Here is a 22500-nt window from a genome sequence, read left to right as displayed (position 1 = left end):
ACAGTGTGAGGACACGCATCTAACAGATGTGGAGCTCCACTGCGGGCCCTCCACCCGATGACGGGGTTTTACCGAACATGGACCGCACTAGAAGAGTGAGCGGTCCGGTTGTGCTCGGAGGTTTCAGGCTGTAGATCTGAACCAGGCCTGGGCAATTATTTTGACTCGGGGGCCACTTTTAGAGGAAAAAATGTGTCTGGGGCACGGTATATCTATTTTTAAGAACATTAATACAAACCCTCACAATAATGTCTGATTGAATGCTAAAAACGTTATGACATACCGCCTTGAAAAAACGTAATGGAATTTTACATTTTTCTATGAAAGATAAAACACTGAATATTGACAAAATCTGAATGTCTCGCCCGCTTTCGACCGACACATTTTACAATCAAGTGAAACGCAACAAACAGTGAAATATGAACGCAAAGGGTACAAAATAAACCCACCTACTATCTGATACATCTGATATTTGCTGAATGTTAGCATATAACATTAGCATGCTAATATAGGAAACGTTTCCATACTTCTAAGATGGCGGCAAGTATCAAAATCCGTCATTTTTAAGGTTAAACATACAAAATTAGCTACAATGTTAGCATAAAAAGTTAGCATGCTTATATAGGAAAAGCTAGCATACTTCTAAGATGGCGGCAAGTATCAAAATACGTGATTTTTAAGGTTAAATATACAAAATTGGTTAAAATCTCATAAAAACGTTAGCATGCTAACATTAGCATGCTGATATAGTTCCAAGATGGCACCAAGTATCAAAATCCATGATTTTTAAGATTAAACATACAAAATTAGCTACAATGATAGCATAAAAAGTTAGCATGCTTATATAGGAAAAGTTAGCATACTTCTAAAATGGCGCCAAGTATCAAAATAAGTGATTTTTAAGGTTAAACATACAAAATTGGTTAAAATCTCATATAAACGTTAGCATGCTGATATAGGAGAAGTTGGCATATTTCCAAGATGGCACCAAGTATCAAAATCCATTATTTTTAAGGTTAAACATACAAAATTATCTACAATGTTAGCATAAAAAGTTAGCATGCTGACATAGGAAAAGCTAGCATACTTCTAAGATGGCGCCAAGTATCAAAATCTGTGATTTTTAAGGTTAAACATACAAAATTGGTTAAAATCTCATATAAACGTTAGCATGCTAACATTAGCATGCTGATATAGGAGAAGTTGGCATATTTCCAAGATGGCACCAAGCATCAAAATCCATTATTTTTAAGATTAAACATACAAAATTAACTACAATGTTAGCATAAAAAGTTAGCATGCTTATATAGGAAAAGTTAGCATACTTCTAAGATGGCGCCAAGTATCAAAATACGTTATTTTTAAGGTTAAACAGACAAAATTGGTTAAAAATGTATAAAAACGTTAGCATGCTAGCATGAGTGTGCTGATATAGGAGAAGTTGGCTTATTTCCAAGATGGCACCAAGCATCAAAATCCATTATTTTTAAGATTAAACATACAAAATTAGCTACAATGTTAGCATATACAGTTAGCATGCTGATATAGGAAACGTTAGCATACTTCTAAGATGGCGCCAAGTATCAAAATAAGTGATTTTTAAGGTTAAACATACAAAATTTGTTAAAATCTCATAAAAATGTTAGCATGCTAACATTAGGATGCTGAAATAGGAGAAGTTGGCATATTTCCAACATTGCACAAAGTATCAAAATCCATGATTTTTAAGGTTAAACATACAAAATTATCTACAATGTTAGCATAAAAAGTTAGCATACTTCTAAGATGGCGCCAAGTCAAAATCTGTGATTTTTAGGGTTAAACATACAAAACTGGTTGAAATCTCATAAAAACTTTACATCAAGGTGTGTCGCGGTGTGTGTGTGTGTGTGTGTGTGTGTGTGTGTGTGTGTGTGTGTGTGTGTGTGTGTGTGTGTGTGTGTGTGTGTGTGTGTGTGTGTGTGTGTGTGTGTGTGTGTGTGTGTGTGTGTGTGTGTGTGTGTGTGTGTGTGTGTGTGTGTGTGTGTGTGTGTGTGTGTGTGTGTGTGTGTGTGCGCGTGCGTGCGTGCGTGCGTGCGTGCGTGTAAAAAACTTGAAGTGCTCCCCCTCTAGCCAACATATGAAATAACAAGTGTGTGTGTATAAAACATTTGAAGTGCTTCACCTCTGGTCAACATATGAAATAACAAGCGTGTGTAAAAAAAAAAAAAATTGAAGTGCTCCCCCTCCGGTCAACATATGAAATAACAAGTGTGTAGAAAACATTCGAAGTGTTCCCCCTCTAGCCAACATATGAAATAACAAGTGTGTGTGTATAAAACATTTGAAGTGCTTCACCCCTGGTCAACATATGAAATAACAAGCGTATGTAAAAAACAAAAAAATTGCTCCCCCTCTGGTCAACATATGAAATAACAAGTGTGTGTAAAACATTTGAAGTGCTCCCCCTCTGGTCAACATATTAATTAACAATTGTGTGTAAAAAAAAAAAAAAAATTGAAGTGCTCCCCCTCTGGTGAACAGATGAAATAACAAGCGTGTGTAAAACATTTGAAGTGCTCCCCCTCTGGTCAACATATGAAATAACAAGTGTGTGTAAAACATTTGAAGTGCTCCCCCTTTGGTCAACATATGAAATAACAAGCGTGTGTAAAACATTTGAAGTGCTCCCCCTTTGGTCAACATATGAAATAACAAGTGTGTGTAAAACATTTGAAGTGCTCCCCCTCTGGCCAACATATGAAATAACAAGCGTGTGTAAAACATTTGAAGTGCTCCCCCTTTGGTCAACATATGAAATAACAAGCGTGTGTAAAACATTTGAAGTGCTCCCCCTTTGGTCAACATATGAAATAACAAGCGTGTGTAAAACATTTGAAGTGCTCCCCCTTTGGTCAACATATGAAATAACAAGTGTGTGTAAAACATTTGAAGTGCTCCCCCTTTGGTCAACATATGAAATAACAAGTGTGTGTATAAAACATTTGAAGTGCTCCCCCTCTGGTCAACATATGAAATAACAAGCGTACGTAGAAAACAAAAAAATTGCTCCCCCTCTGGTCAACATATGAAATAACAAGTGTGTGTAAAAAAAAAAATAAAAAAAATTGAAGTGCTCCCCCTCCGGCCAACAGATGAAATAACAAGCGTGTGTAAAAACAAAAACAATTGAAGTGCTCCCTCTCCGGTCAACATGAAATAACAAGTGTGTAGAAAATATTCGAAGTGTTCCCCTCTGGTCAACATATGAAATAACAAGTGTGTGTAAGAAATTGAAATTTGCCCCCTTTGGCCAAAATTAATTTGAAATATATATATATAAATATATATATATGTATATGTATATATATATATACATGTGTGTATATAGAGACATACTGTAATAACTTGACATCAATCCAGACGATAAAAAAACAATTACAAAAAAAATGTAATCAAATAAGAGCTTTGTGTGTTTTGTCTTTCAGTTCAAGAGGATGTTGAACCGGGAGTTAAGCCAGCTGTCTGAGATGAGTCGCTCAGGCAATGAAGTGTCCGAGTACATCTCCAACACCTTCCTAGGTGAGGCCCTGCAAATACACACACACACACGCACATTTATTTCCGTTTCCATAGCAACGCACTGTAGGCTCCCGGCAACAAATTTTATTTCAAATCACTGCAAACTTGGTAACAGACAACAAAGATAACTATATTTTTTGAAGCTGAATATACTGAGGATGAAGTGCTGCTTTAAGAAGCGAGCACGAATGAAGAGTGAGACGTTTGGAGCAAAGATAAGCCGAGAGAGCGTACTTGCCAACCCTCCCAATTTTCCCGGGAGACTCACAAATTTCAATGCCCCTCCCGAATTTCTCCCGGACAACAATATTGGGGGGGCGTGCCTTAAAGGCACTACCTTTAGCGTCCTCTCTCACCTGAAAAGGAGACTATTATATATGTCTCCGTTATCCATAGGTGTATCTATACCTCAAAGTACGCAGGCAGGGAGCTATTTCTCAGCGTGTGTTTATTCCGCTTGACCCACAACACCCGGATTACCGTCATGCATTGCTTCAAAACGACGGCAAGTAGTAATGTCCGAAAAACAAAACAGAGACCAAGCAGAAGAGCGAGTGAGAAGAAGAAGTACGCTTGCAAGTTCCAAAATGATTGGGGGAAAATATAATGATAGGCGCCCGCGACCCCAAAAGGGAATAAGCGGTAGAAAATGGATGGATGGATGGATAATTTTAGTTCAACCAGGACAGCTCGAAGGGGAAGGGGGTGTGCTGCCTGCAGTTTTTGTAGATCAGACTTTGACATTGAACACGGTGGCCGAATGGATATACTCATTCATGAACGGATTTTATATATAAGGGAGAAAGCGGTAGAAAATGGATGGATATATATATATACACATATATACATATATATATATATATATATATATATATATATATATATATATATATATATATATACCCTACCCGAATTCGGAGGTCTCAAGGTTGGCAAGTATGATCTCTTATGTGTGACTGCCATCTACTGGTCACACTTATCATTACAGCATGTACAAATAAAATCGCTTCGAGGTCGGTAAGCACAACCAGAGTTTTTCCGTACATTCTGCTGTCCGGGTTACTCTCCCCCCCACCCCCCATTTACCGAATCCGGAGGTCTCAAGGTTGGCAAGTATGATCTCTTATGTGTGACTGCCATCTACTGGTCACGCTTATCATTACACCATGTACAAATAAAATAGCTTCGAGGTCGGTAAGCACAACCAGAGTTTTTCCGTACATTCTGCTGTCCGGGTTACTCCCCCCCCCCCCCCCCCACACACCCCCCACACACCCCCCATTTACCAAATCCGGAGGTCTCAAGGTTGGCAAGTATCCGACCGGTAGGAGGCCACGGTGGAAAAACCCAGGACACGTTTAGGAAGACTTTGTCTCCCGACTGGCCTGGGTACGCCTCGGGATCCCCCCGGGCGGAGGTGGACGAAGTGGCTAGGGAGAGGGAAGTCGGTGCAATTCCCTTTCATGCCTGGTTGTCATGGTCCGTGTTTTTTTCATTTTCTGTTATTTTTTTGGAGTCCCTTAGTTCCTGTTTTTGTGCACCTCTGGGTTTGTTTTGGTTTCTACGGGGATTGATTAGGTTCACCTGCCTGTGGTTAGAGGTCGGCACGCTAATCGGAGAGCTTGTTATTCACCTTGGTCGCCACGCTTGCGAATGCAACAGTTGCGTTGGGTATGCCTCGTTCTCTTGACTTCCATTTCCTGTGCTCGGTTTTCTGCTTGGGGATGTGTGCCGATTTTGTTTGGTTCCCGCATGTGGAACTGTGTATGACTCATGGATTAAAGGCCTACTGAAAGCCACTACTAGCGACCACGCAGTCTGATAGTTTATATGATAGTTGAATCTTTTGCAATTTGTTCAATCGATAATGGAGACGTCAAAGAAGAACGATGTAGCTGGGAAGCGGTGTATTGCGGCTGCCTTTAGCAACACAAACACAGCTGATGTTTCCTTGTTTACATTCCCGGAGGTGAAGCTTTACTATGGAACAGAGCGGTCAAGCGAGCATGGTTCCCGACTACATGTCAACCGGCAGGTTTCAATCAATCAATCAATGTTTATTTATATAGCCCCAAATCACAAATGTCTCAAAGGACTGCACAAATCATTACGACTACAACATCCTCGGAAGAACCCACAAAAGGGCAAGGAAAACTCACACCCAGTGGGCAGGGAGAATTCACATCCAGTGGGACGCCAGTGACAATGCTGACTATGAGAAACCTTGGAGAGGACCTCAGATGTGGGCAACCCCCCCTCTAGGGGACCGAAAGCAATGGATGTCGAGCGGGTCTAACATGATACTGTGAAAGTTCAATCCATAGTGGCTCCAACACAGCCGCGAGAGTCCAGTTCAAAGCGGATCCAAGACAGCAGCGAGAGTCCCGTCCACAGGAAACCATCTCAGGCGGAGGCGGATCAGCAGCGTAGAGATGTCCCCAACCGATACAGGCGAGCGGTCCATCCTGGGTCCCGACGAGCGGTGATAAAATTGTGGTAATAAGTCGGCTCTTACCGTAGACATGAGCGGAGCTTGCGTCCTTCCTCGTGCACCTGTCAAAAAGGCTGCTGCGTGGCTTTCCTCAGAGAGATTGGCGGTCACCACACCCGTGGCCACACCCCTCCGATTTTCAGGTGTATTGCGGCTGCCTTTAGCAACACAAACCCAGCTGATGTTTCCTTGTTTACATTCCCGAAGGTGAAGCTTGACTATGGAACAGAGCGGCCAAGCGAACATTGTTCCCCACCACATGTCAACCGGCAGGTTTCGGTGATAAAATGGTGGTAATAAGTCGGCTCTTACCGTAGACATGAGCGGAGCATGCGTCCTTCCTCGTGCACCTGTCAAAGAGGCTGCTGCGTGGCTTTCCTCAGGTGCAACAGTATAATCTCACTACAACACAAGTGAAGTGAAGTGAATTCTATTTATATAGCGCTTTTCTCAGGTGACTCAAAGCGCTTTACATTGTAACACCCAATATCTAAGTTAAGGGACGGCGTGGCGCAGTGGTAGAGTGGCCCTGCGCAACCCGAGAGCCCGTGGTTCAAGCCCCACCTAGTACCAACCTCGTCACGTCCGTTGTGTCCTGAGCAAGACACTTCACCCTTGCTCCTGATGGGTGCTAGTTGGCGCCTTGCATGGCAGCTCCCTCCATCAGTGTGTGAATGTGTGTGTGAATGTGTAAATGTGGAAGTAATGTCAAAGCGCTTTGAGTACCTTGAAGGTAGAAAAGCGCTATACAAGTACAACCCATTTATCATTTATTTACATTTAAACCAGTGTGGGTGGCACTGGGAGCAGGTGGGTAAAGTGTCTTGCCCAAGGACACAATGGCAGTAACTAGGATGGCACAAGCAGGAATCGAACCTGCAACCCTCAAGTCGCTGACACGGCCACTCTACCAACCGAGCTAAGGGATTTTCCAGGATTATCCTAGTAAATGTGTCTAATAACATCTGAATCGCTCCCACTGCCCTGTCTTTTTTTTTTCCTAGTCCTTCACTCTCACTTTCCTCATCCACGAATCAATCAATCAATGTTTATTTATATAGCCCCAAATCACAAATGTCTCAAAGGACTGCACAAATCATTACGACTACAACATCCTCGGAAGAACCCACAAAAGGGCAAGGAAAACTCACACCCAGTGGGCAGGGAGAATTCACATCCAGTGGGACGCCAGTGACAATGCTGACTATGAGAAACCTTGGAGAGGACCTCAGATGTGGGCAACCCCCCCCCTCTAGGGGACCGAAAGCAATGGATGTCGAGCGGGTCTAACATGATACTGTGAAAGTTCAATCCATAGTGGCTCCAACACAGCCGCGAGAGTCCAGTCCAAGCGGATCCAAGACAGCAGCGAGAGTCCCGTCCACAGGAAACCATCTCAAGCGGAGGTGGGTCAGCAGCGTAGAGATGTCCCCAACCGATACACAGGCGAGCGGCCCATCCTGGGTCCCGACTCTGGACAGCCTGTACTTCATCCATGATCATCGGACCGGACCCAGGGAGGGGGGGGGACAGAGGAGAAAAAAGAAAAGAATCGGCAGATCAACTGGTCTAAAAAGGAGGTCTATTTAAAGGCTAGAGTATACAGATGAGTTTTAAGGTGAGACTTAAATGCTTCTACATTTACATTTACATCCTCGCTCAAATTAATGGGGAAATCGTCGCTTTTTTCGGTCCGAATCGCTCTCGCTGCGGGTGGCCATGATTGTAAACAATGTGAGGAGCTCTACAACCCGTGACGTCACGCGCACATCGTCTGCTACTTCCGGTACAGGCAAGGCTTTTTTATTAGCGACCTAAAGTTGCAAACTTTTTCGTGGATGTTCTCTACTAAATCCTTTCAGCAAAAATATGGCGAAAATGATGAAGTATGACACATAGAATGGAGCTGCTATTAAATAAGAACATCTCATTTCAGTAGGCCTTTAAGTCATGTTCCTACCTCACGCTGTCGTCCGGAGTCGTCCGTCTGCAATGTGGGAGGAACGACTCCGCAGCAAGGGGGTTTCTGGCAAGCAACAGACGGGATGAAAACAAAGCCGGAGGCACCAAAAGGACGTTTTTGTTTATTGGAGAAACACATTTGTCCGTCAAGTCAATCAGGAATATTTCCTGTCGTGCGCTTGACTGCTGGCTTTTATTCCTTCCTGTCTCTGCGGGTCCATGTGTTGGACACTGTCAGCTGTCTCTGCGGGTCCATGTGCTGGACACTGTCAGCTGTCTCTGTGGGTCCATGTGCTGGACACTGTCAGCTGTCTCTGCGGGTCCATGTGCTGGACACTGTCAGCTGTCTCTGCGGGTCCATGTGCTGGACACTGTCAGCTGTCTCTGCGGGTCCATGTGCTGGACACTGTCAGCTGTCTCTGCGGGTCCATGTGCTGGACACTGTCAGCTGTCTCTGCGGGTCCATGTGCTGGACACTGTCAGCTGTCTCTGCGGGTCCATGTGCTGGACACTGTCAGCTGTCTCTGCGGGTCCATGTGCTGGACACTGTCAGCTGTCTCTGCGGGTCCATGTGCTGGACACTGTCAGCTGTCTCTGCGGGTCCATGTGCTGGACACTGTCAGCTGCATGCTGCATGTCGGGATCTTAGTCTCACACGCATGCACTCTTTCTTAACCATAGGGCCTTTGTTCTTCCACTATAAAATATCTGTTTCTCAGCCGTGGTCCGTACTGGGTTGTAATGCATTTTTCCGCCACGTGTGGCAGCAATGAGAATATCAAACAAACAGAAGAAGAAGTTTTTTAAGCGCAAAAATTATGACTGTTGTGATTAATTCCATTTTTTGTGTGGGACAAATGTTTTTTTCATCAGTACATTTTATATTTATATACCCACAGTGTTTATATTGTACATATTACATATTGTTATGAAGGTGTCCGTTTACAACAGTATATATATACTTGCAGTGTGTATATTGTACATGTTACATATTATGAAGGTGTCTGTTACTATATTTTATATTTATATACCCACAGTGTTTATATTGTACATATTACATATTGTTATGAAAGTGTCTGTTACTACATTATATATATACTTGCAGTGTGTATATTGTACATATTACATATTGTTATGAAGGTGTCTGTTACTACATTATATATATACTTGCAGTGTGTATATTGTACATATTACATATTGTTATGAAGGTGTCTGTTACTACATTATATATATATACTTGCAGTGTGTATATTGTACATATTACATATTGTTATGAAAGTGTCTGTTACTACATTATATATATACTTGCAGTGTGTATATTGTACATATTACATATTGTTATGAAGGTGTCTGTTACTACATTATATATATACTTGCAGTGTGTATATTGTACATATTACATATTGTTTTGAAGGTGTCTGTTACTACATTATATATATACTTGCAGTGTGTATATTGTACATATTACATATTGTTATGAAGGTGTCTGTTACTACATTATATATATACTTGCAGTGTGTATATTGTACATATTACATATTGTTATGAAGGTGTCTGTTACTACATTATATATATACTTGCAGTGTGTATATTGTACATATCACATATTGTTATGAAGGTGTCTGTTACTACATTATATATATACTTGCAGTGTGTATATTGTACATATCACATATTGTTATGAAGGTGTCTGTTACTACATTATATATATACTTGCAGTGTGTAAATTGTAAATATTAAATCTTGTTATGAAGGTGTCTGTTACTACATTATATATATACTTGCAGTGTGTATATTGTACATATTACATATTGTTATGAAGGTGTCTGTTACTACATTATATATATACTTGCAGTGTGTATATTGTACATATTACATATTGTTATGAAGGTGTCTGTTACTACATTATATATATACTTGCAGTGTTTATATATTGTTATGAACTAACATAAAGTGTAGTTCCCCTTTAAGAGCCCCTGCTCTTTTAGCACTTCATCCTCCCGATGTTAGTGAGCTCATGTCCTCCACAGTTCTGCGGCCTGTTATTCCAACACGGTTGGCAGAGGCCACCGGAATATTCCTAACGTCTCATTAGTCCCGCTCGAGCCCTTCTTGCCTTCTCCACACCCCCTCTGGAAATAGATGTCATTTCAACTCCAATCCCCCGCCGTCAGCAGACTTGTCATTTCAGTGAGTGACGACTGACTCCTCGTCCCTCTTCTGCCCCCGCAGACAAACACAACGAGCTGGAGCTGCCATGTCCCGTCCCCAAGTCCAGGGAAAGGAAGCGCCGGCAAGGCCAGCAGCAGCCGGGCGGAGGAGCCGTGACTCAAACGGGCGGGGTGAAGAAGGTCAACTACTCACCTTGCATCCCCGGAGGCGCCAACAGTCGCTTCGGAGTCAAGACGGACCAGGAGGAACTGCTGTCCAAGGTTGTTGGCCATTGTGAAAATATCCAATAGGTGGAAATCCTCACATTGTCTGTGCTTTGTGTCCTCCGTACCAGGACCTGGAGGGCATCAATAAATGGGGACTGAATATCTTCCGGGTGGCAGAGCACTCTCACAACCGGCCTCTCACCTGCATCATGTACGCCATCTTTCAGGTCAGCTTCCCGCTGCTTCGTCCTCCTCAGAAAGAGCAAAAATGTGCCAAAATAAAGGAGGAACTAGACCTGGCCTTTTATTAATATCTCCATATTTTTTAGGCCATGTCACCATACACCATATCCTATTTCTTTGAATTGCCACCAGGGCGCTAATTAATTTAAAGCCTCTTCTCACTCCGGCGTTCACCAAAGGCATGCGGTAAATTTAGGCCTGCGCTTATAAATTTGAGTGTGATGTAAGGATACCATCATGAAAAGCACATTTAATTAAAAAACAACGTTAATATGGTCTTACCTTTACTTATAAATGAAGTCCATGCGGCATAGCTCGGTTGGTAGAGTGGCCGTGCCAGCAACTTGAGGGTTGCAGGTTCGATTCCCGCTTCCGCCATCCTAGTCACTGCCGTTGTGTCCTTGGGCAAGACACTTTACCCACCTTCTCCTAGTGCCACCTACTCTGGTTTAAATGTAACTTAGATATTGGGTTTCACTATGTAAAGCGCTTTGAGTCACTCGAGAAAAAGCGCTATATAAATATAATTCACTTCATGCACAGCTCCTTCTGATCAAAAGCATCGATAACTTGTTTATAGAAGTCTTCCTTATCTTTCTTCGGTTTTAAATGCCTCTCTGTCTCGATGGAGATCTTCCTTTATTACCTCCTGCTTCCATTGAAAGTCCAGTTTAGAAAACGGTTTTATTTTAGATATGTAATCCTCCATGTTAAAAGTGCAAGCGAGAGGAAACAATAAACGATCGCTGCTTGTTGTCACTTCTTCTGCAGCCGAGTAGTCGCAGGAAGGATCACTAGCGCCCTCTACCACCAGGAGGCGGGAGTCATTTAATGACTCATATTTGACACACGCAGCTACGGTATGTTAATAAAACATAACTGCTTAGTGTTATTTTTAGCATATTCAATAGCTTGGACCTTAAATCCTACTGAATAGCTCTTAATCTTTTCCCCTTTATGCGATTTCAAATGATTAAAAATGATGACAGGTGAAGTGTCACTCGTGACGTGACGAGTTTGACCCGGGGGAAATTCTAGGCATATGCTAATTATTTGGCGAAACGAGTTCGACCCGGCGGAAATTCTAGACGTGCAAGGAAATACGGTAAATTCAATGTTTATGTTTGAATGAACGACAATAAGTAGATTTTATTCCAAACATTTTCTTTTCAAATGTAGTAAAATGTTTGCCTCAAAATCAAGACCACAATCATATTGATGATATTTTGCATTCCAAGTCACACATCTTTTTTTCCCTCGTTTCATTTGCTTCCTCACGCGTCATCGTCTCAAGTCAGTCTGCAGCCGAGTAGTCGCAAGAAGGATCACTAGCGCCCTCTACCACCAGGAGGCGGGAGTCATTTAATGACTCATATTTGACACACGCAGCTACGGTATATTAATAAAACATAACTGCTTAGTGTTATTTTTAGCATATTCAATAGCTTGGACCTTAAATCCTACTGAATAGCTCTTAATCTTTTCCCCTTTATGCGATTTCAAATGATTAAAAATGATGACAGGTGAAGTGTCACTCGTGACGTGACGAGTTTGACCCGGGGGAAATTTTAGGCATATGCTAATTATTTGGCGAAACCAGTTCGACCCGGCGGAAATTCTAGACATGCGCATTCTATAATTCAAGGAAATACGGTAAATTCAATGTTTATGTTTGAATGAACGACAATAAGTAGATTTTATTCCAAACATTTTCTTTTCAAATGTAGTAAAATGTTTGCCTCAAAATCAAGACCACAATCATATTGATGATATTTTGCATTCCAATTCACACATCTTTTTTTCCCTCGTTTCATTTGCTTCCTCACGCCTCATCGTCTCAAGTCAGTCTGCATTTTTCCAAAACGCGCACGGCGACCACATGGATGGTCTCGTTTTGTAGCCGCTTTTGCCTTCCTTGGATCTTAAATCCTACTGAATGGCTTTTAATCTTCTTCCCTCTATGTGATTTACTGCTCTAAACAGAAGAGAACTGTACAAAAGATGGTGCCATAGCACAAACAATAAGACAGTTATTCAGTGTTTTTTTTTGTTTTTATATATTTGTCAGTGGAAAAAAAAATCCATAAATTAGCCGCACCGTTTTGTAAGCCGCAGGATTCAAAGCGTAGGAATTGATGGTACTTTCCACACAGACCTCCACTATTTGTTTTGTTCAATTCCCCACAGACCGGTTACCAGTTCTGAATGTTTCATCGGAAACAATATCGTATTCAAGAGTGCGATTCACAGCCCGTCGTCTTTTCGTCCCACTCAGGAGCGAGACCTGATGAGAACCTTCAAGATCCCGGCAGACTCTTTTGTGACGTTCCTGCTGACCCTGGAGAGCCACTACCACTCCGACGTGGCCTACCACAACGGCCTGCACGCAGCAGACGTGGCGCAGTCCACGCACATCCTCCTGTCCACTCCAGCGCTGGACGTAAGTGTCCGGGGGGCCGCATGAATACAAACACTTTACGTCAAACGTTCGGAAAAAAACACACGGAAGCTCAGCCAGTTTAGGAAATGAATCTTAGTTGTTTTGTTCCGCCTCCATCCACCCGCAGGCGGTCTTCACTGACTTGGAGATCTTGGCAGCCATTTTTGCGGCTGCAATTCATGATGTGGACCACCCGGGAGTGTCCAACCAGTTCCTCATCAACACCAGTAAGTGATCTTTTCATTTGATACACCCAACAAGATAAAGGTTTCTCCGGTGATAAAACAGTTATTTGGTCGGTAAAAACCTTTCAAAGACTTTGACTGATCAAACACAAACCCAAGGTTTCCTGAGGCGGGTTTTAACAGACCCACCCAGAGCACCAATGGAGTTCTTGACCAGGGGGATCTTTTTATCGGGAGCAAGGATCAAGAGTTTCCGTTTTGTTCGACTTTATCTGAAGAAACTTCAAAGGTTTTGATAGAAAATTCATATTCCAAGACCTCATGAAAAGTGAAAGTCACGGATCAACCGACTAAGAGGCATCAGGTACCACCGAATTAAAACAGGCCCTAGAACAGAACCCATTTCTGGGGCTGGTTTTAACAGATCCACCCAGAGCACCAACGGAGTTCTTGACCAGGGGGATCTTTTTATCGGGAGCAAGGATCAGAGTTTCCATTTTCTTCGACTTTATCTGAAGAAACTTCAAAGGGTTTGATAGAAAATTCATATTCCAAGACCTCATGAAAAGTGAAAGTCACGGATCAACCGACTAAGAGGCATCAGGTACCACCGAATTAAAACAGGCCCTAGAACCGAACCCATTTCTGGGGCGGGTTTTAACAGATCCACCCAGAGCACCAACGGAATTCTTCACCAGGGGGATCTTTTTATTGGGAGCAAGGATCAGAGTTTCCGTTTTGTTCGACTTTATCTGAAAAAACTTCAAAGGTTTTGATAAAAAATTCATATTCCAAGACCTCATGAAAAGTGAAAGTCACGGATCAACCGACTAAGAGGCATCAGGTACCACCGAATTAAAACAGGCCCTAGAACAGAACCCATTTCTGGGGCTGGTTTTAACAGATCCACCCAGAGCACCAATGGAGTTCTTGACCAGGGGGATCTTTTTATCGGGAGCAAGGATCAGAGTTTCCATTGTTTGACTTTATCTGAAGAAACTTCAAAGGTTTTGATAGAAAATTCCTATTCCAAGACCTCATAAAAAGTGAAAGTCACGGATCAACCGACTGAGAGGCATCAGGTACCACCGAATTAAAACAGGCCCTAGAACAGAACCCATGACATGTTGGGACAGATTGGACATCATTAAAAGAAGTCAACCAGTGGAGAACAGCACCAGAATCATCTCAGATTTGAGTTGATGAGTCAGTTGAGATCATTTTGGGATCATTTGATACAGTCAACAAGATAAAGATTAAAGTTGTCACTTTAGAGATATTTCTTAGGTGATAAAAGGAGTTTGTTGGTCAGTTAATGACCTTTCAAAGACTTTGATTATTAAACACAAGCCCAAGGTTTCTGGGGCTGGTTTTAACGGATCCACCCAGAGCACCAACGGAGTTCTTGACCAGGGGGATCTTTTTATCGGGAGCAAGGATCAAGAGTTTCCGTTTTGTTCGACTTTATCTGAAGAAACTTCAAAGGTTTTGATAGAAAATTCATATTCCAAGACCTCATGAAAAGTGAAAGTCACGGATCGACCGACTAAGAGGCATCAGGTACCACCGAATTAAAACAGGCCCTAGAACAGAACCCATTTCTGGGGCTGGTTTTAACAGATCCACCCAGAGCACCAACGGAGTTCTTGACCAGGGGGATCTTTTTATCGGGAGCAAGGATCAGAGTTTCCGTTTTGTTCAACTTTATCTGAAGAAACTTCAAAGGTTTTGATAGAAAAATCATATTCCAAGACCTCATGAAAAGTGAAAGTCACGGATCAACCGACTAAGAGGCATCAGGTACCACCGAATTAAAACAGGCCCTAGAACAGAACCCATTTCTGGGGCTGGTTTTAACAGATCCACCCAGAGCACCAACGGAGTTCTTGACCAGGGGGATCTTTTTATCGGGAGCAAGGATCAGAGTTTCCGTTTTGTTCAACTTTATCTGAAGAAACTTCAAAGGTTTTGATAGAAAAATCATATTCCAAGACCTCATGAAAAGTGAAAGTCACGGATCAACCGACTAAGAGGCATCAGGTACCACCGAATTAAAACAGGCCCTAGAACAGAACCCATTTCTGGGGCTGGTTTTAACAGATCCACCCAGAGCACCAACGGACGCCTTGATCAGGGGGATCTTTTTATCGGGAGCAAGGATCAGAGTTTCCGTTTTCTTCGACTTTATCTGAAGAAACTTCAAAGGTTTTGATAGAAAATTCATATTCCAAGACCTCGTGAAAAGTGAAAGTCACGGATCAACCGACTAAGAGGCATCAGAGGTACCACCGAATTAAAACAGGCCCTAGAACAGAACCCGTGACATGTTGGACATCATTAAAAGAAGTCAACCAGTGGAGAACAGCACCAGAATCATCTCAGATTTGAGTTGATGAGTCGGTTGAGATCATTTTGGGATCATTTGATACAGTCAACAAGATAAAGATTAAAGTTGTCACTTTAGAGATATTTCTTAGGTGATAAAAGGAGTTTGTTGGTCAGTTAATGACCTTTCAAAGACTTTGATTAAACACAAGCCCAAGGTTTCTGGGGCTGGTTTTAACAGACCCACCCAGAGCACCAACAGAGTTCTTGACCAGGGGGATTTTTTTATCGGGAGCAAGGATCAGAGTTTCCGTTTTGTTCGACTTTATCTGAAGAAACTTCAAAGGTTTTGATAGAAAAATCATATTCCAAGACCTCATGAAAAGTGAAAGTCACGGATCAACCGACTAAGAGGCATCAGGTACCACCGAATTAAAACAGGCCCTAGAACAGAACCCGTGACATGTTGGGACAGATTGGACATCATTAAAAGAAGTCAACCAGTGGAGAACAGCACCAGAATCATCTCAGATTTGAGTTGATGAGTCAGTTGAGATCATTTTGGGATCATTTGATACAGTCAACAAGATAAAGATTAAAGTTGTCACTTTACAGATATTTCTTAGGCGATAAAAGGAGTTTGTTGGTCAGTTAATGACCTTTCAAAGACTTTGATTAAACACAAACCCACGGTTTCTGGGGCTGGTTTTAACAGATCCACCCAGAGCACCAATGGAGTTCTTGACCAGGGGCATCTTTTTATCGGGAGCAAGGATCAGAGTTTCCATTTTGTTCGACTTTATCTGAAGAAACTTCAAAGGTTTTGATTGAAAATTCATATTCCAAGACTTCATGAAAAGTGAAAGTCACGGATCAACCGACTAAGAGGCATCAGGTACCACCGAATTAAAACAGGCCCTAGAACAGAACCCATTTCTGGGGCTGGTTTTAACAGACCCACCCAGAGCACCAACGGAGTTCTTGACCAGGGGGATCTTTTTATCGGGAGCAAGGATCAAGAGTTTCCGTTTTGTTCGACTTTATCTGAAGAAACTTCAAAGGTTTTGATAGAAAATTCATATTCCAAGACCTCATGAAAAGTGAAAGTCACGGATCAACCGACTAAGAGGCATCAGGTACCACCGAATTAAAACAGGCCCTAGAACAGAACCCGTGACATGTTGGACATCATTAAAAGAAGTCAACCAGTGGAGAACAGCACCAGAATCATCTCAGATTTGAGTTGATGAGTCAGTTGAGATCATTTTGGGATCATTTGATACAGTCAACAAGATAAAGATTAAAGTTGTCACTTTAGAGATATTTCTTAGGTGATAAAAGGACTTTTCAAAGACTTTGATTAAACACAAGCCCAAGGTTTCTGGGGCTGGTTTTAACAGATCCACCCAGAGCACCAACGGAGTTCTTGACCAGGGGGATCTTTTTATCGGGAGCAAGGATCAGAGTTTCCATTTTGTTCGACTTTATCTGAAGAAACTTCAAAGGTTTTGATAGAAAATTCATATTCCAAGACCTCATGAAAAGTGAAAGTCACGGATCAACCGACTAAGAGGTATCAGGTACCACCGAATTAAAACAGGCCCTAGAACAGAACCCATTTCTGGGGCTGGTTTTAACAGATCCACCCAGAGCACCAATGGAGTTCTTGACCAGGGACATCTTTTTATCGGGAGCAAGGATCAGAGTTTCCATTTTGTTCGACTTTATCTGAAGAAACTTCAAAGGGTTTGATAGAATATTCATATTCCAAGACCTCATGAAAAGTGAAAGTCACGGATCAACCGACTAAGAGGCATCAGGTACCACCGAATTAAAACAGGCCCTAGAACAGAACCCATTTCTGGGGCTGGTTTTAACAGATCCACCCAGAGCACCAACGGAGTTCTTGACCAGGGGGATCTTTTTATCGGGAGCAAGGATCAAGAGTTTCCGTTTTGTTCGACTTTATCTGAAGAAACTTCAAAGGTTTTGATAGAAAATTCATATTCCAAGACCTCATGAAAAGTGAAAGTCACGGATCAACCGACTAAGAGGCATCAGGTACCACCGAATTAAAACAGGCCCTAGAACAGAACCCGTGACATGTTGGACATCATTAAAAGAAGTCAACCAGTGGAGAACAGCACCAGAATCATCTCAGATTTGAGTTGATGAGTCAGTTGAGATCATTTTGGGATCATTTGATACAGTCAACAAGATAAAGATTATAGTTGTCACTTTAGAGATATTTCTTAGGTGATAAAAGGACTTTTCAAAGACTTTGATTAAACACAAGCCCAAGGTTTCTGGGGCTGGTTTTAACAGATCCACCCAGAGCACCAACGGAGTTCTTGACCAGGGGGATCTTTTTATCGGGAGCAAGGATCAGAGTTTCCATTTTGTTCGACTTTATCTGAAGAAACTTCAAAGGTTTTGATAGAAAATTCATATTCCAAGACCTCATGAAAAGTGAAAGTCACGGATCAACCGACTAAGAGGTATCAGGTACCACCGAATTAAAACAGGCCCTAGAACAGAACCCATGACATGTTGGACATCATTAAAAGAAGTCAACCAGTGGAGAACAGCACCAGAATCATCTCAGATTTGAGTTGATGAGTCAGTTGGGATCATTTTGGGATCATTTGATACAGTCAACAAGATAAAGATTAAAGTTGTCACTTTAGAGATATTTCTTAGGCGATAAAAGGAGTTTGTTGGTCAGTTAATGACCTTTCAAAGACTTTGATTAAACACAAGCCCAAGGTTTCTGGGGCTGGTTTTAACAGACCCACCCAGAGCACCAACAGAGTTCTTGACCAGGGGGATTTTTTTATCGGGAGCAAGGATCAGAGTTTCCGTTTTGTTCGACTTTATCTGAAGAAACTTCAAAGGTTTTGATAGAAAAATCATATTCCAAGACCTCATGAAAAGTGAAAGTCACGGATCAACCGACTAAGAGGCATCAGGTACCACCGAATTAAAACAGGCCCTAGAACAGAACCCGTGACATGTTGGGACAGATTGGACATCATTAAAAGAAGTCAACCAGTGGAGAACAGCACCAGAATCATCTCAGATTTGAGTTGATGAGTCAGTTGAGATCATTTGATACAGTCAACAAGATAAAGATTAAAGTTGTCACTTTAAAGATATTTCTTAGGTGATAAAAGGAGTTTGTTGGTCAGTTAATGACCTTTCAAAGACTTTGATTATTAAACATAAGTCCAAGGTTTCTGGGAGTGGTTTTAACAGACCCACCCAGAGCACCAATGGAGTTCTTGACCAGGGGGATCTTTTTATCGGGAGCAAGGATCAGAGTTTCCATTTTGTTCGACTTTATCTGAAGAAACTTCAAAGGTTTTGATAGAAAATTCATATTCCAAGACCTCATGAAAAGTGAAAGTCACAGATCAACCGACTAAGAGGCATCAGGTACCACCGAATTAAAACAGGCCCTAGAACAGAACCCGTGACATGTTGGACAGATTGGACATCATTAAAAGAAGTCAACCAGTGGAGAACAGCACCAGAATCATCTCAGATTTGAGTTGATGAGTCAGTTGAGATCATTTGATACAGTCAACAAGATAAAGATTAAAGTTGTCACTTTAAAGATATTTCTTAGGTGATAAAAGGAGTTTGTTGGTCAGTTAATGACCTTTCAAAGACTTTGATTATTAAACATAAGTCCAAGGTTTCTGGGAGTGGTTTTAACAGACCCACCCAGAGCACCAATGGAGTTCTTGACCAGGGGGATCTTTTTATCGGGAGCAAGGATCAGAGTTTCCATTTTGTTCGACTTTATCTGAAGAAACTTCAAAGCTTTTGATAGAAAATTCATATTCCAAGACCTCATGAAAAGTGAAAGTCACGGATCAACCGACTAAGAGGCATCAGGTACCACCGAATTAAAACAGGCCCTAGAACAGAACCCATTTCTGGGGCTGGTTTTAACAGATCCACCCAGAGCACCAATGGAGTTCTAGACCAGGGGGATCTTTTTATCGGGAGCAATGATCAGAGTTTCCATTTTCTTCGACTTTATCTGAAGAAACTTCAAAGGGTTTGATAGAATATTCATATTCCAAGACCTCATGAAAAGTGAAAGTCACGGATCAACCGACTAAGAGGCATTAGGTACCACCGAATTAAAACAGGCCCTAGAACAGAACCCATTTCTGGGGCTGGTTTTAACAGACCCACCCAGAGCACCAATGGAGTTCTTGACCAGGGGGATCTTTTTATCGGGAGCAAGGATCAGAGTTTCCATTTTCTTCGACTTTATCTGAAGAAACTTCAAAGGTTTTGATAGAAAATTCATATTCCGAGACCTCATGAAAAGTGAAAGTCACGGATCAACCGACTAAGAGGCATCAGGTACCACCGAATTAAAACAGGCCCTAGAACAGAACCCATGACATGTTGGTCATCATTAAAAGAAGTCAACCAGTGGAGAACAGCACCAGAATCATCTCAGATTTGAGTTGATGAGTCAGTTGAGATCATTTTGGGATCATTTGATACAGTCAACAAGATAAAGATTAAAGTTGTCACTTTAGAGATATTTCTTAGGTGATAAAAGGAGTTTGTTGGTCAGTTAATGACCTTTCAAAGACTTTGATTAAACACAAGCCCAAGGTTTCTGGGGCTGGTTATAACAGATCCACCCAAAGCACCAACGGAGTTCTTGACCAGGGGGATCTTTTTATCGGGAGCAAGGATCAGAGTTTCCGTTTTGTTCGACTTTATCTGAAGAAACTTCAAAGGTTTTGATAGAAAATTCATATTCCAAGACCTCATGAAAAGTGAAAGTCACGGATCAACCGACTAAGAGGCATCAGAGGTACCACCGAATTAAAACAGGCCCTAGAACAGAACCCATGACATGTTGGGACAGATTTGAACATCATTAAAAGAAGTCAACCAGTGGAGAACAGCACCAGAATCATCTCAGATTTGAGTTGATGAGTCAGTTGAGATCATTTGATACAGTCAACAAGATAAAGATTAAAGTTGTCACTTTAAAGATATTTCTTAGGTGATAAAAGGAGTTTGTTGGTCAGTTAATGACCTTTCAAAGACTTTGATTATTAAACATAAGTCCAAGGTTTCTGGGGCTGGTTTTAACAGACCCACCCAGAGCACCAACGGAGTTCTTGATCAGGGGGATCTTTTTATCGGGAGCAAGGATCAGAGTCCGTTTCTTTCGACTTTACCGAAGGAACTTCAAAGAATTTGATAGACGATCCACATCCCAAGAACTCAGATAAAAAGTGTAACATTGAAGGAGATGGTGAGAAAAAACGACTAAGAGGCATCAGGTAGAACCGAATTAAAACTGGCCCCAGAACAGAACTATGGGAACCACTGGAGAACAGCATCAAAAAAACCCATCTCAGATGTTAGTCGAAGTATTTGCACCATTTTTAAAGCGTGGCCTCCTAAGACACCAATGTGGGCCTTTAGGGAGACCTTCTATGCTTCCCCTAGTTACCTGAGCTCCATTTCATTCTACCTCTGTTGCCGCAGACTCGGAGCTTGCTCTGATGTACAACGACGAGTCGGTGCTGGAGAACCACCACCTGGCCGTGGGCTTCAAACTGCTGCAGGAAGAGAACTGCGACGTCTTCCAGAACCTCAGCAAGAAACAGAAGCAGTCCCTCAGAAGGATGGTCATAGACATGGTGAGGCCGTTTCCGACTTCATTAGACTTTTCCGTCTCATATCAAGGCGTCGTGCTCTCTTCCAGGTCTTGGCGACGGACATGTCGAAACACATGAGCCTGTTGGCCAACCTGAAGACGATGGTGGAGACGAAGAAGGTGACCAGCTCCGGAGTCCTTCTGTTGGACAACTACACCGACAGGATGCAGGTACGAGGCGTGCTGGTGCCGCCTTTCGGACTCGGGCGCGTCTCACTGGTACTCCCTGCAGGTTCTCCGCAACATGGTCCACTGCGCCGACCTGAGCAATCCCACCAAGCCTCTGGATCTGTACCGGCAGTGGACGGACAGGATCATGGACGAGTCCTTCCACCAGGGAGACCGAGAACGGGAGCGGGGGATGGAGATCAGCCCCATGTGTGACAAACACACGGCGTCGGTGGAGAGGACACAGGTAAGGATGAGACCTGATCCCACATGAGAGACTGGAACTGCTTCTGAGTAGTTAGTTTGGTCTTTGACTGAAGAGACAATGCACAGAGAAATGAATGCACCAGATTATAGCTAAATAGCTCATGTCCATCCGCAGTCCCTGGTTACCTAAATTACATTTTATTAACATCTCGATATTTTTAGGCCATGACCACGATACACGATAAAATGGTGTTATGTCCTTCGCTATGTGGTAGGTTCCTGCGGACGTTATCTCCTTCTGGAAATAGTTGCTTCGGCCTTTTGTGGGTGTGGCACCGGCCGGAGATGTTGACATGCGGATATTCAAGCACTCTTCATTCTTCAGCGGATGACTTTTTCTCATGTTCTGGGGTCACGTTTTGTTTGGTTTTTGGACTCTTTGTGCAGCCTAGTTTGTTTTGTCACCGTGGCGACCAATTAGCTTCCCTGATTTGTTTGGACTCACGCACCTGATTCATTTGGAGTCACGCACCTGATCTGTTTAGGACTCACGCACCTGTGTTAATCATGTCACTGTTATTTAAGCTTGTAGTTGCCAGGCAGTCGGCCTGGCGTCATTGCTGATGCTCTGTTCGCTCTGGTTATGTATCAAGTCTTGTTTCATAGCCATAGTTTTTTAGCCAAGTTTGTTCTCTGCCTTGTGCGTGTCTGTAGTTTGCACTTTTTTAATAGATGAATTAATCACGCCATGTTCCGTCACCTTCCTTTGCATTCCGGGAAAAACAATCCCACCATAGCCTCCGTTCCGTCACTCGAACCCTAACCCTAAACGTGAC

The 22500-nt window shown here is 42.4% G+C and overlaps 1 protein-coding gene across 4 annotated transcripts in view; it reads left to right on the top strand.

The window, feature by feature from the left end:
* The window catches only part of LOC133552085 (cAMP-specific 3',5'-cyclic phosphodiesterase 4B-like), a 131799-nt gene that overhangs the window by 105664 nt on the left and 3635 nt on the right, over window positions 1–22500 (top strand). For 3 of the 4 annotated variants that reach the window (XM_061899404.1, XM_061899402.1, XM_061899405.1), the window contains 8 exons: window positions 3468–3561; window positions 10247–10449; window positions 10521–10619; window positions 12911–13075; window positions 13203–13302; window positions 21118–21272; window positions 21338–21460; window positions 21522–21704. In XM_061899404.1, coding sequence (XP_061755388.1) covers window positions 3468–3561; window positions 10247–10449; window positions 10521–10619; window positions 12911–13075; window positions 13203–13302; window positions 21118–21272; window positions 21338–21460; window positions 21522–21704 — 1122 coding nt within the window. The remainder of the gene's footprint in view (window positions 1–3467; window positions 3562–10246; window positions 10450–10520; window positions 10620–12910; window positions 13076–13202; window positions 13303–21117; window positions 21273–21337; window positions 21461–21521; window positions 21705–22500) is intronic. The other variant, XM_061899401.1, reaches the window with a different exon arrangement.

Source organism: Nerophis ophidion, linkage group LG04 (assembly GCF_033978795.1).
Source record: "Nerophis ophidion isolate RoL-2023_Sa linkage group LG04, RoL_Noph_v1.0, whole genome shotgun sequence".
NCBI lineage: Eukaryota > Metazoa > Chordata > Actinopteri > Syngnathiformes > Syngnathidae > Nerophis > Nerophis ophidion.
This window is presented reverse-complemented; position numbering and strand designations above follow the sequence as displayed.